At 48.0% G+C, this 13,426-nt stretch overlaps 1 protein-coding gene across 1 annotated transcript; it reads right to left on the bottom strand.

Moving 5' to 3' along the window:
• Positions 1 to 882: 882 nt before the first annotated feature.
• LOC124661713 (CO(2)-response secreted protease-like) lies at positions 883 to 4,813 on the bottom strand. The gene is made up of 10 exons (XM_047199595.1): positions 4,196 to 4,813; positions 3,846 to 4,044; positions 3,599 to 3,751; positions 3,372 to 3,483; positions 2,719 to 3,286; positions 2,519 to 2,622; positions 2,174 to 2,416; positions 1,981 to 2,095; positions 1,689 to 1,902; positions 883 to 1,579 (listed from the first exon to the last, which is right to left on the bottom strand). Exons 1-10 carry the CDS (start codon positions 4,280 to 4,282, stop codon positions 1,020 to 1,022), a joined length of 2,355 nt encoding a protein of 784 aa, XP_047055551.1. The 5' UTR covers positions 4,283 to 4,813; the 3' UTR covers positions 883 to 1,019.
• Positions 4,814 to 13,426: the final 8,613 nt, after the last annotated feature.

The raw sequence follows: 13,426 nt of genomic DNA, 5'->3' as shown, positions 1-13,426 counted from the left end.
GTGCCGACGGTGGCGGGCTGTGCCGACGGTGCGCATGTCTACGCCGACCGGAACTGTGCTGACCGTGCTAGGCCGACGGTCACCGTCGGCACAGGCGGTGCCGACGGTGATATGTACTGCGCCGACGGTGCGAGGCCGTCGGCCCACCGCGTCTTTCCCGTAGTGCTTGTCGGCCACACCATTCACCCGAGTTTTTTTAAAATCCTCTTTTAGCTCTTTTTTTTTAAGTAACCACATATTTCATTATATAATCTATTTACAAAGAGTGCACACACGCTCATCATATAAGACAAATATAGATATCAAACAACTTTGCATAAAGAACTCTGCAAGTAAAATCACAATTTTACATTGGAGAACCTTGTGCCTGGCTGAATCCTCCACCGCCACCATGGCAAGGCTGGATAAAGAGGCAAACCGCAGCCATAATTCAAAGTATGGGCAACAAAATTCGAAAATGGTGAATGGAACCTGGGTACGCGTGCACCCGTTTACGAAAAGTTCAAAAAAAATACTATGTAAAAGTTTCCAAAAAATATGAAGTAAATTTTTGCATGTAGATACTTACTCATGTGTGTTTTCACGAAAAAATACCATTGTGTGTGACCTACACAAAAATGACAAAATGCAAATTCCTATTCCTGTGAATAGTACAAATTCCTGTTCACTATTCTCATTTGGACATTTTGTCATTTTTATACAGGCCACACACAATGGTATTTTTTCGTGAAAACTCACACGAGTAAGTATCAACATAATATGTACATGCAAAATTTTACTTCACATTTTTTGGAAACTTTTAAATAGCATTTTTTGAACTTTTCAGTAACAGCGTGCTACAGTACTCCAGGTTCCAATCCTCCGGGTCGCAACAAAATTCCGCTATTCTCCAGAGAAAATGTTTATGTCAAAATTAGTTACAGAACACACGCGCGCAGAAATAGCAAGAAAAAGATCCACAAAATTATCAAGGAATTCTTTTCCACGAAAAGCAAAAAAGACTGAAGAGGCGAACACAATCACACAACATTAACCGCGAAAGGCGTCCGGACCGAGTGCGCGCCGTCGGACCAGGTGACGGCGCCGTACGCGTACCCCTTGCTGACCCCGGCGGCGGTAGCGAATGTCACCTTGTACGCCGCCGTCGTCCACCGCCTCGAGAACACCAGCCGCTCGGGCGACACCTTCACAGACAGGCCCGGCGGTGCCTCGACGGCCAGCTCGTACGTCGCGTTCGACGGCCCAACATTCATGGCGGTTCGTGACACAGCGACCGGTTTCCCGGAGACGAGCCTGGGCACGGAGATGGACGGGTAGTTGAGGTCCGTCGCGATAAGGTCTGGCGATGTCCCGCCGGGTGGGCAGGCGAACCCGGCGTCGCCGGAGACCTTGCGGACGAGCTTGTCCTTGTAGCCGTAGTAGCAGAGGAAGTTGAGGTAGTCCTTGGTGGTTGTGTCGAACACCAGACCCGGGCTGAGAGCCCGCAGCGGGCTGATCTCCCCGGCGCCCATGTCGTGGCCGGTCGCCGCCGCGCCCGTGCTGCTCGCCACCGGCTTTCCGAGGTTGTTTGTCGTGGTCGCTGCAGGCAAGATCGTTCTGGTTAGAAATGCAAAACCCCCAAGCGACCTGCTTCGCATCATGTGAAGACTGATTGAATCGCGTTAGTATTAAGTTAGGCACGTTTGTACCTGTGGTCATGAGAGCTGATCTGATCATGGACGGGGACCAGCCCGGATGAGCCGACTTGACGAAGGCGCCGGCACCGGCGACGTGCGGGCAGGCCATGGAGGTGCCGGACTTGATGGCGAAAGCCGAGGGCTTCTTTCCGGCTGGAACTTCCGCCTTGTCCGTGGACGGCATCGCGGCGGCGAGGATGCTCACCCCTGGCGCCATCAGATCAGGCTGTCACACACACACACACACACACAAAAATCGCCATCAGAACGGGTGCTAATTAATCAAATGGATTTCAGAGCTAACCTTGAGCACGGATTCGGTGAGACCACCAGGGCCGCGCGCCGAGAAGGACGCCACCGTGGGCGCCGGCTTGAACTCCTTGACGTCCTCGGTCGGGAGGATCACGGCCGTCGGATTCCTGAATCAGAGAAACATCGTCGTTCATTTCATTTCACTTCCTCCATTAACAACCACCGGCCGCTGCTTGGTGACTCACTTGGTGGAGATCATGTAGCCGAGGATCTGGGCGCCGACGTCGTTGCCCACCTGGGAGAAGGCGAAGCTGCCGGCGTCGAACGGCACGTCCTTCTGCTCGTCGTCGATCAGCACCAGCCCGCTCGCCCCGGACCCCTCCGCGACCAGCTTCTTCACCCGCCTCGCCACCATCGAGTTCGTGCCCACGCACACCACGATCTTCCCGGCCACCTTCTGCGCGTCCAGCGATCCAGGATAGCAGTTGCTGCAATGCAATTCGTGACAAGACATGATCGACATTGATCAACTTGCAGGCGTGACGATGGTGGCGTTTGTGAAAACCTCAAAATGGTCGATCTTGTAGTACCTTGCCTCCGACACCGGCGTGTACCGACCTGCCGCTTCGGCCCCAGTCACCAGAGGGTAGCGCTCTCCACTGAGGCTTTGGTTGGAGAAGTTTATGGCGACTCCCTGACACCCGGCGTTTTTTTTCAGATTGCAGCTAAGAGTAGAAGCCATGGCAATATTGCACTAGTGTACAGTGCACCTGGACGTGGTGGTGCATACCTTGATGACGTTCCCGTTGCCGAGGACGACGCTGGACTGGAAGGTGCGGTCGATGGTGGAGGCGGCGACGGTGAGGATCCAGGGCGCGGAGTTGACGACGGTGTAGGGGGTGGGCCCGTCGTTGCCGCCGGAGCATACCACCAGGACGCCCCTCTGGTTCGCGTGGAACGCGCCGAGCGCGATGGGGTCGGAGAGGAAGTCGGAGGCCAAGGCGGAGCTCATGCCGATGGAGATGGAGATCACGTCCACGCCGTCGGTCACCGCGTCGTCCACGGCCTTGAGCAGCGCCGAGCTGGAGCACCCGCCCAGGGTGCACACCTTATACGTGGCCACGCGGCTCGCCGGCGCGCCGCCCTTGGCCGTGCCCCGCGCGAGGCCGTAGTAGTCCGCGTCCGCCACGGCCGCGCCCGCCGCCGTCGACGCGCAGTGCGTGCCGTGCCCGACGGTGTCCCGCGGCGATCCTGCCGTCTCTGCCGGCAACGGAGCCGCACCGGAGAGGGACGCGTTTGGCGAAGCCGACGCCGCCGATTCGGGCTGGCTGCCGTAGTACCGTGCACCGATGAGCTTCCTGCGGCACAACACAATGCGTGCGATGGCACAAGTTTAGCCGCGCGTCTGACAGAGGAATGCAGTGAACATTGACTTTTTTTTACTTGTTGCAGTCGCTCTTCTTGAAGTCCGGGCCTTCCATGCACACGCCTCGCCACCTCGCCGGCACGCCCCGCATCCCATCGTCGTTGAAGCTCGGCGCCTCCGGCCAGACACCTGCCGGCCGGCGACACCAATTAGGTAAAAAAAGGATTCGCGCACATGAGAACAGTGTAATGCAGGTGTCAGTCTCACGACTCATCACGACGTAGAATTGCCTTGACGATCGTACCGGTATCGATGACGCCGATTATGACATCGCCGGAGGCCCGGCGGCCGAGGCGTTCGGCGTGGAGGCCGGACTCGGCGTCGAGGAAGTCCCACGAGCGCGTCGTGTGCAGCTGCAGCGCGCGGTCCCGGAACACCGACACCACCCTCTCATGCCCTGCTCATGCAACAACCGAACAAAATCCGGGCACGATGTTAACTCCGCAACTAACAAATCCGGCGCGGAGTGAGGACGGGACCGGGAGCCGAACCGGACAGGGCGGCGGCCTCCTCCTCAGTGAGCTCGGCGGCGAAGCCCTCGAACGCGTGGTGGTAGCTCTGCGTCAGCGTCGTCGACGGCCGCTCCTGCTCGTCGCTCTGGACGACGATGGACGACAGCATCTGCAGGTGGGAGGCCCGCACCACCTCCGCGTCGCCGCCGGAAGGGCTCCCCAGGTAGACGACATACGACTGCAATCATATCAAACTAAGCATGCTGATATTCCAATTTCCAAGGAACTCACGCGCAACAGCAAGCATCGTTAAAATTCCTTAGTAAGCTACTTCAGTTCTTGCATTTCAGGCATCTCAGGTTGCAGTCTAGCAACAGTGATAATTCTACCTCTTTGGCGTGCTGTGCTTCAGCTGAGAGGGATACCAGGAGGCGGTAGGCGAGGACGAGGATGACGAAGTGCGCGCGGTTCACCATTGATCAATGCTCGGTCACTGCCAGTCTCCACCCTGATGGAGTGATCACTTGCAGCATGCTCGGGCCCAATTTGTAGCTTCTCGTTTTTGGTTTGTTTAAAGGAATCCGATTCATCTGAACCCTGACTGGTCTCTCTTTATGTTCCTTTTCTCCGGTGCTGCCGCTTTAGCCTCGCACCGTCGATAGAAACTTCTCTCGGACAAATCCTTTCTCGTCGCTGTCACCTGATCAACCACATGCCTGTCTCAAATCATATCTAAATGGAGAGATTGCTTGGCATTTCGGAATGGAATATGTGCGCCCTGAAGCTTTCACCGGTGGAGACGGATCCTTGCTTTCCTGACCTCCTGCACTTACGCTTGCTGTTCCAGTGATTCCGATGCTTCCCCTTGAAGCTTTAGTGAGTGCATATGTACTGTACATGATTAGAGCTACTATTCAACAGGTGAACATCAATTTGGACTCTACTGTTTTCTGCCCCTGCTTGGCCAGTGGTTTGCTGATCATCAAGATAACTCGACTCTGGATGGATAATATATCACAACTAAAGTGGTGCATCATTAAAGTCGGCCAAGAATCTGGTGCTGTGTCGTCGCACGCTTCGAACCGCAAATGTCGACGAGCTGCGTGTCAGCGCTAATAGTGTCGGTGCTCCCTAGCTAATGTGGCTGAGCAATTGTAGAACAGCGCTGAGCAGGTCGTTTTCAGATACCTTATCATCTTGCCTTGGGCTGGGGACGCTTGTTTTATGGTAGTTGAGCTCTCACCTCAGGCAGCATGAGCCATGAACCATGAAGACACGTTGATTCTCGTAACGATGTGTTTCTTCTTTGTTCCTGACTCCTGATTCCTTTTTCTTAAGGATGTGGGGTTTCCTATTCTTCTCGAAGCACTGCCTCTCTTTTTTCTTATTTATTTGGTACCGCAATATCTTACTTGTGGTGGATCGATGATGTGATGATGATTGTTTCATTTTGCATCTGGCTGGAGATCCAAGACGGGATCGGAATCAGGAAATCATTACCTCTGTTGATCAGCTGTGTTGAGATACATATCCTTGTATATCCGGATGTGTATCTTCTGTAGTTATGTATAGCGATACATATCTTTGTATTTATTATTGGGTCCGCCTCCTTCCTTGTATAGTCGAGGACGTGGCCTATATATGTAACGCCATATGCACCCAATCAATACATTGTGAGTTGCATCCCTTTCTACATGGTATCAGACACCTATCGTTCCTAACCTAGCCGCCGCGCCCCTCTCTCCCCGCGCGCCGCCCCGCCCCTCCAACCCTAGCGCCGCCGCCCTTGTGCCGCCGCTGCGTGTGCTCCTCCTCACGCCGCGCCGCCGCCGCACCTGCAGCCGCCGCCGCGCCTCCCTCCCCAACCCCGCGCCGTCGCCGTCCCCCGCGCGCGCGTCGTCATGTCGTCGGTCTCCAACGGCAGCAACCCCTTCGCCTACAACCCATGGACGGGGGTCATCTACGCCTACAGCATGCCGGTGCCGCGCCCGCCGACTCACCAGGCGCACTTCACCGCGACACCTCCCTACGCCTCGGCCTTCACCGCCACGCCGCCGTCCTACGCCCCGGCCTACCACGCCGCGCCCGCACCTGGCTCTTACGCCGGTGGCGGCAACTGGTTTATGGACACGGGCGCCTCGTCTCACATGGCCGCTCACCCGGGTAACCTTTCCCATTCTTTTCCCACTTCCACCGAGTCTCGCATCATTGTCGGTAACGGCGCCGGTCTTCCTATTTATGACATTGGTTCTGCTAATTTTCCTTCTACTTCTAAACCACTGTCTCTTAATAATGTCCTTGTGTCTCCCCAGCTTATTCAGAATTTAGTCTCCATTAAAACTCTTTCTCGTGGCAACTCTGTGACTGTTGAATTTGACGCGTTTGGTTTTTCTGTTAAGGACGCCCGCACCCGGATGGTCCTCCATCGATGTGAGAGCCCCGACGATTTGTATCCGGTGATGTCGCCTTCCACCCCCGGCGCCGCACCTCGTGCTCTCTCCGCAGGCGTTGATCTTTGGCATGCTCGTCTTGGACATCCCAATGCCAACACGCTTCACCAAATAATGAGGGGTTTTTCGTTTTCATCTACTAAACAGTCTTCACATAGTTGCGAAGCATGTCGTCTTGGTAAACACGTTCGTCTTCCTTTTAGTCAGTCTTCCACCGTTGCGTCTTTTCCTTTTGAGTTAACTAGATGGTACCCCGCGCATTGCTGCGGGAATTTAGAAAACAAAATCATGTGTAATAAGTTAAAATCTGGTTCGAAAAAAGTAGTAGCAGAAGGAAGGTCAAACGACAGACGAACTACTCAAAGTATATCTAATAGAAATGTCCAGTTGGCCCCTCAAGAAAAAAGAGAAATATCCACAGTTGGACATAATAAGATGTAAGCAGTAGTAAAATGAATCTGAAGATCATAAGTGAGTACGTAGATGAAACATATTTCTTTACATTTATAAATAAAACAGGAATTTGAGAAGTAAACACTAAAAGATAGTAACTGAATGTAAGGGAAATACTTTTGTAAGTTCATTTGCAGCCAGTGAAATGCATACATTGGAAAAAAAAGGAATAGAGAAGGATATTTGTGACACCATGAATCTGCCATCAGGTGTGGAATGAACTGCACTTAGAGACATGGTGACATCTGGTCAGTAAGGACGTTGTCGGGACAATAGGCAAAATGATAGTTTCAGCACAAACTCCGTTTTCTCTCCAGCGGAATACAATTTTCTTTGAGGAACATCTAGTAGAATGCATAAGAAACCTCTATTTATTTTATATCTTCCCTACGTATAAAGAAGCGATACTCATATAAGCTTAATATATATAGTTCTTAATTGAGTAGCAATGGATTTATAGGGCCCATTAGCATACAATAAGAAACGTACAGTTCACAGCTGAATCATCAATAAACAGATGATGAAATTCTTCTTGTACACTGCAGAGTAATACACATTTTAGCAATCTCAAAATACTATGGAGAAATAAAGCAAACACACAAATACTCCTCTCATCCTCTGCCCGCATTCGATAGTATAATCACCAGAAAACAAAATACACTCAGTGTGATTTGAATGTTCAATATAAAATATCAGAAGTGGCAGGTTTGCATTTATGCTTCCTCTGCCCGCATTCCATATTTGCATGTTTTCCGATGAGGGTAAGCAAAATCAATTTGCAGTTCTATATACCTGATTAGAAAGGATTGAGTAGTTTCATATGTGAACAATGAAGAAAAAAAAGGAAGCTGACATGAACGTCATCAAATGTATCAATTTCTTGGCTTAAAAGCCCGCAGAACAACACTTGCATGCTTTAAACATTAATCTGCTAGCATGCAACTCAACGTGAGCAAGAAAGCATGAAGCAAACAAAAACGGCTAGAAGAGCAGGACGAAACTTACATTGTCACTGCATGTTTTTGTGAAGGGGAGGAGATCGATAAAGCCTGTGCAAATCTGAGTCAACTTGCTAGTGCACCTCTGAACTATGCCTCTGATACAACGTTGTTGTTCTGGAGCGTTGCACCTGCAGGAATTAAGAAAAAAAAGAACTGCACGGTGGCAGATGGGCTGAGGGAAAGGGGACGTGGCCATGAAACACATGTTGATGGATCTTTATAGCTGCTCCTGGATTATGCTTGCTGGGACGTCTGCTCAATGGGGGCGTTTGAGAATTAAATCAGCGCAGGTATGCTCCGGTGTAGGGAATGGGAATGGAGTTGCTCCAATGAGTGATGATTATTAAAAGGCATTAATCGGTTACTCTTGCTTGCAGAAGTTGAAGAGAACGAAGAAAATCTATGAGTGCCTTTTTATTGCTGTTCTGTGTGATGAAGAGGAAGGGCAATACTAAGGAGGCGAAGAGTGCCGTGGAGAGATAAATTTGAGGAGATAAACAGACCGTGGGGAGAATGCCAGGTGATGCCCGTGGCTAAAAGAAATGGAAATCAAATATGACGTGGCAGATGACATGGGTTCACAGATTGCAATGACACAATCAGTAGTGTGATGACGTGGAAGGCTCATGAGGTGGCATGGCTGCATGTTGAGAGAAATGCTTTTAGTGGGTTGCTCCTATTTAGTTATTATAGATTCATAGTGATGTATGGACCTCTCCAATCCCGAGTAATTCTGGTCTTCTTTATTACCTAGTTATTCTTGATCATTTTTCTCATTTTGTCTGGACGTTTCCCCTCCGTAAAAAGTCCGATGTCGCCACCACTCTCACAGCCTTCTACGCCTATGTTTCCACCCAGTTCGGTCGCCCCATCCACGCCCTACAAACTGACAACGGAAAAGAGTTTGACAATGTCGCCGTCCGCACCCTACTCTCCTCTCACGGCACTATTTTCCGTCTAACCTGTCCATACACGTCCCAACAAAACGGCCGCGCCGAGCGTATCCTCCGCACCCTCAACGACTGCGTCCGCACACTCCTATTCCACATCCATGTTCCCCCCACCTTTTGGCCTGACGCCTTAGCCACCGCCACCCTCCTTGTCAACCTTCGTCCGTGTCGTCCCGCTGGAACTATGCACCTCATCACCTCCTTTACGGTTCCCCTCCATCCTACGACGGTCTTCGGATTTTCGGTTGTCGTTGTTATCCTAGTATCGCCGCCATATGATGACCCAGCGTACCACTGCATGGTGTAGTACACAAGTCGTTGACATAACACAAGTGAAACACCGTTCCACTCATATTACATCTCTCAGAGTGGTACAACAGAAACATATGCGAGTCCAAGGTATGTCTATAGAAGTACACACGAGCTGCTTACATAAGATCAACACAACCTCCTACTTTACAGTGAGGTAAAACTTCAAATAAAGCTCCAGAAGAACGACTCGTAGTCTATCTTATTGCTAACTCAAGCTTAAGAGCTAATTGGCTTGCTATAGAAATCTAGCTACTTAGGTGCTAGGATTAGGGAAAGGTTCCCTTCTATTACTAGTCTAGGTTTCCATTATAGCTGATGCAGAAGTTGACTCCATTGACTTCTTTGATTGGATTCTTCTTCTTGTTGCAGTTGACTCCTTTGTCTTCGAGTTCCACGGTAGTTTCTCATTTGATGCCTTGATCTAAGAAGGGGGTTCAAATGGGATAGAATGAGTACGAGCGTACTCAGCAAGTTCATATTAGGAAATATGTGTATCATGCACTAGCTACAGCCATAGACCAGAAAGTCATAGGCCAATGCAAGTTTTCATAAACATTTCTTCAAAAGGTTTATTTTATTCTGAAAACTATGCCCGTCGGTCTTCACGGAGTTGACTAGAACTTCGTGGAGTTCCTTTCCTGCCGCGTTCGCAGTTCCCTTCCCGGAACAGGGAATGACAGCCACAATTTGATACACTCGCGAGAGGTGCGTTACTTTTCCCACAAGAGATTCCACCCCTTTTGCCATCCGCGAGGACTTGCCCCCGTTCACACTTCCTTTGGTGTGAGGCCAGGTATGAAAATCCAAGCCCACACCGCCTTCTCCGCGACCGCAAACCCACCCTTTTGTCCGACCGTACACCCCGGTAGACTTCTCCCGATAATACGGCTTTACTCACGGTGTACTCCGGACAATCCTTCATAGATCGTAGAGCCATCATCACTAATGGATGGGGATTTAAAAGGCTATCCCAACCTACGGCAGTGCCTCCAACACCCCGCCAGCTCTACCAATCCGTTGGCGTGCAGAAGGGAAAAGATACGACTGGCTTCCCCAGAGCCATTATAGATCTCATGGTCAACGCGGTTTGTACGGCGCTAGAATCACTGGACGGCATTGGTAATTAATCCTAGGGTGATATAACCCATGCAATGGAACCTCCACCATATCAACACATAACATGGTTCCATTGCCCACCACATAGTCATATTCATAATTGTAAAATAATACTTTGCTTTTCAATGCATGAGTGATAAGTATAGTACTTTGCATATATTTTGATACAAATAATCAAATGACATGAGCAAGCGATGTACTTGCCTTTCTTGACTGCAAGATTATGCAGGCAAAAGCTTCGATACGTGATAACTCCAAATTCTGAAATACCATCATCGTCCGGTAAGGACAATGTTTAAAGAACTGGCAAAGATGCTATAATGCATAGTATGAGATGCAATCGTCCCGAGCGTAACCTAACCTCGATGATTTAGGATCTATGAGTTGTAAAGATTTCTTTAGGGTTGGTTGCACTTTTAGAATGGTTCTCAAACAAGGTTCTTATTAGGTTTTGGTTATATTAGCATCATATCCAAGTGATATAAGACATTATAACAATCATACATATCAAGAGTAGTGGTGGAATAATATATAAAGAACATTTGTCAATTTTAGGTTCACGTGAACATGGTTGATGAGTACTTATACTATACTTCAAAAGAATAACTTTTGAAGAACATGTTGTTTAAGAAATAATGAGTATTCAAAGAAGGATTAGGGCTTCTAAGGTTTGATGGGCATTTGTACTTCAAAAGTATAACTTTTGAAGAACAGGTTAAACAAGAATATGAACTACTATACATAGGAGCTAAGTGCTATTAGGGTTTACTAATAGGACTGGTTGGTGCTTAAGTAGAAGTGATCTACATGTAGCAAGTATTAGTAGGTTTATTACTATGGTTTCTCCTAAGCATCATATCAAAGGATGGTTATCAAGGTGTTGCTATGAGTTAGGGTTTACTATGACTTCATATTTGCTTTACCAAATAATCTCTAATAGTTTCTAAGCTAAGTGGTTTATCATTTCCTAAGTAAGGTTTAGTTGGATAGGAACATGTGATGTGATTTGCTACACAAAGTTGATACTAGGGTTTATCATTATGGTTCTACTAGGGTTTAATGATTGAGGTTGATCTTAATGGTATGGTATATAAGAGTGGTGATCAATGGTACTAATTCAATTAACAAGTTAGGGTTTCTACCTAGGTGATACTAGTGCATCATGTAGGTTTTAATTAAGAATAGGAACATGAAATGATAATCTCATGTGACTTGGTTTTATGCTAGTGGATCCTAAGCATTCATTCATTGGTCACATAATATGGTTCTCTATGTAAAGGAAATTCACATGATCACATGTGATAAGCAACTAGGGTTTAGGGTTAAAGCAATTTCAAATGATCACATACAATAATGGGATCCAGATTCTAACTTATAATAAAACTAGGGTTTCTAAATTATGATCCAATTCTTAAAGTAATACTTGGTACTAGAATTAATGTGATTAAGTACTTGGAATAAAGTTATTAATAATTTTAACATGCTATTAATTTTTAGAGGGTTTAAGAATTAAAATAATTACTAGTTAGGGTTTATGAATTGCCACTAATATTTAAGTTAATGCAAATATGATAAATAAAATGAATCTTAACATTTTACTTAGTTACTGAATAGTTAAAATTTAATTTTGGAACTTCACTAATTATTGAATTCAATTTGCATTTTAAACAATTAGAAAGACATAATTAATAAAGATAAAAATAAGTGAATTTTTATTTTGACACACATTTTTGTTTTATATTTTATTTGGGTAGAGTTTATTTTTGTGAGCATTTTGATATATTATTCATATTTTTCTGAGTTGAAATGGATTTTATATAATTTTGCAAAGTTTCGGTTATTTACTGGAATTTGAAATAACTAACAAATACTAACTGTACCGGTTCATGTCTAGCCACAGAGACAGACAGGTGGGACCTAAGTACACGTCAGATGCCACGCCAGCAAGGACTGGTCAAAGTAGACCGAGGCCTTTGACCTCACCGACGTTTAAACGCCGGCGGCCAGAGCACGGTGGCACCGCTAATTTAGGGCTCCCCTGGATGCGCGACTAGGTGCATCTGAACAAGCACAACAAGGCGAAGCGAATGGTGGTGGTGGTTTCCGCGGGGACTCATCGGAGCGTCGCCGGCAGAGGGGTGCTGCGGCGGCCTACTCCGGCGAGAATCGAATCGGAGGCTACGGGATGCAAAAATAAGAACTAATAGGTGCAGGAGATGCGCAAGCTCACCCTGAAGCTCAAGGTGTGGTCAGCTCCGGCGATTGTTGACGGAGACGACGGCGATTGGAGATTTCCCGGCGATGTGCTGCAGAAGGGATCGGTGAAATTGATCTGCTATACGGCTCCCCTTGATGCTCTGCTCCTCCAGGGTGCTCCTTGAGTCCAGGCGCTCCTCCTGGACCACACGCCGGAGGCTGGGGTGACCTCCTCCGTCGGCTTCGTCTTCGACTCCGGCGAACAGATGAGGATGAATGTGCGAGATAGAGGTTGTCTGAGAAGAAATGGAGTGGAGGAGATGAACAAGGCGTGCACGGCGATGCTCTCCACCTATTTATAGGCCAAGGGAAGCCCTGTGGCCTCGACACGGTGACGGCCATGGTCGAAGAGGTGGCGGGCTCTGGAAGTTTCTAACTGGCATGGATCTCCTCGTCCGCGGATAAGCTCGGACGCGAGAGAGGTTCGGCGTGGTTCTGAGTTCTTCTACGGCGTCCGGGGCGTGCTTATCGGCGAGGAGGTCGTGGCTCTCGCGGCGTTGCGGCCGCTGCCGTGCACGGAGACGAGGACGACGACGTGTTTTATTCTCGCACGATTTTCAAAGCCACCGAGCCGGTATTTGGCTTGGGCTGGGCTGCTCCTGGTCCTTTGCTGGGCTGGTTTGGTGGGCTGCACGGCCTGCTTCGGCTGCCAAGCAAGGTAAGTCTTTCCCTCTCTTTTCTCTTTTAAATTTCTGTTTTGAATTTTGTTATTTAAATTCAAATATGGTTTCTATTTTGTTCTGCAGGTTCTAAATTATTTGAATATCAAAACAATTTGATAATGATACTTACTGTATTGTTTTGTTTTCAACAACCATTGTATAATTGATTTATTTTGTGTTCTTATGAGACACAATTCAAATTTTCAAATAGAAATGATTTTAGGTTTATCTCAATTGCTTTGTTAATTAAGGAATTAAACATGTTTTATCTGATTTGAAATTTAGAACATGTGCATGGTGAACACATTCTATTTTTCTAGTGCTTAACCATAGTGATCATTCACATATAATTTAATTATGGGGTTTAACAAATGGTAAAGGAAATGGAATTGGTTCATGGTTTTATGTGAATGATAGTTC

Source organism: Lolium rigidum, chromosome 6 (genome assembly GCF_022539505.1).
Source record: "Lolium rigidum isolate FL_2022 chromosome 6, APGP_CSIRO_Lrig_0.1, whole genome shotgun sequence".
Lineage (NCBI taxonomy): Eukaryota > Viridiplantae > Streptophyta > Magnoliopsida > Poales > Poaceae > Lolium > Lolium rigidum.
The sequence above is the reverse complement of the archived record's forward strand: the minus strand, read 5'-3'. Positions and strand labels throughout refer to the sequence as shown.

What these genes read in the sequence shown, in the direction of transcription:
- LOC124661713 (XM_047199595.1), bottom strand. Translation starts at nt 4,282, where the DNA reads ATGGTGAACCGCGCGCACTTCGTCATCCTCGTCCTCGCCTACCGCCTC. An exon ending in ACGCCGGTGTCGGAGGCAAG is followed by an intron (nt 2,417 to 2,518) that starts GTACTACAAGAT and finishes ATTGCATTGCAG; the next exon opens with CAACTGCTATCCTGGATCGC. An exon ending in GGCTACATGATCTCCACCAA is followed by an intron (nt 2,096 to 2,173) that starts GTGAGTCACCAA and finishes TCTCTGATTCAG; the next exon opens with GAATCCGACGGCCGTGATCC.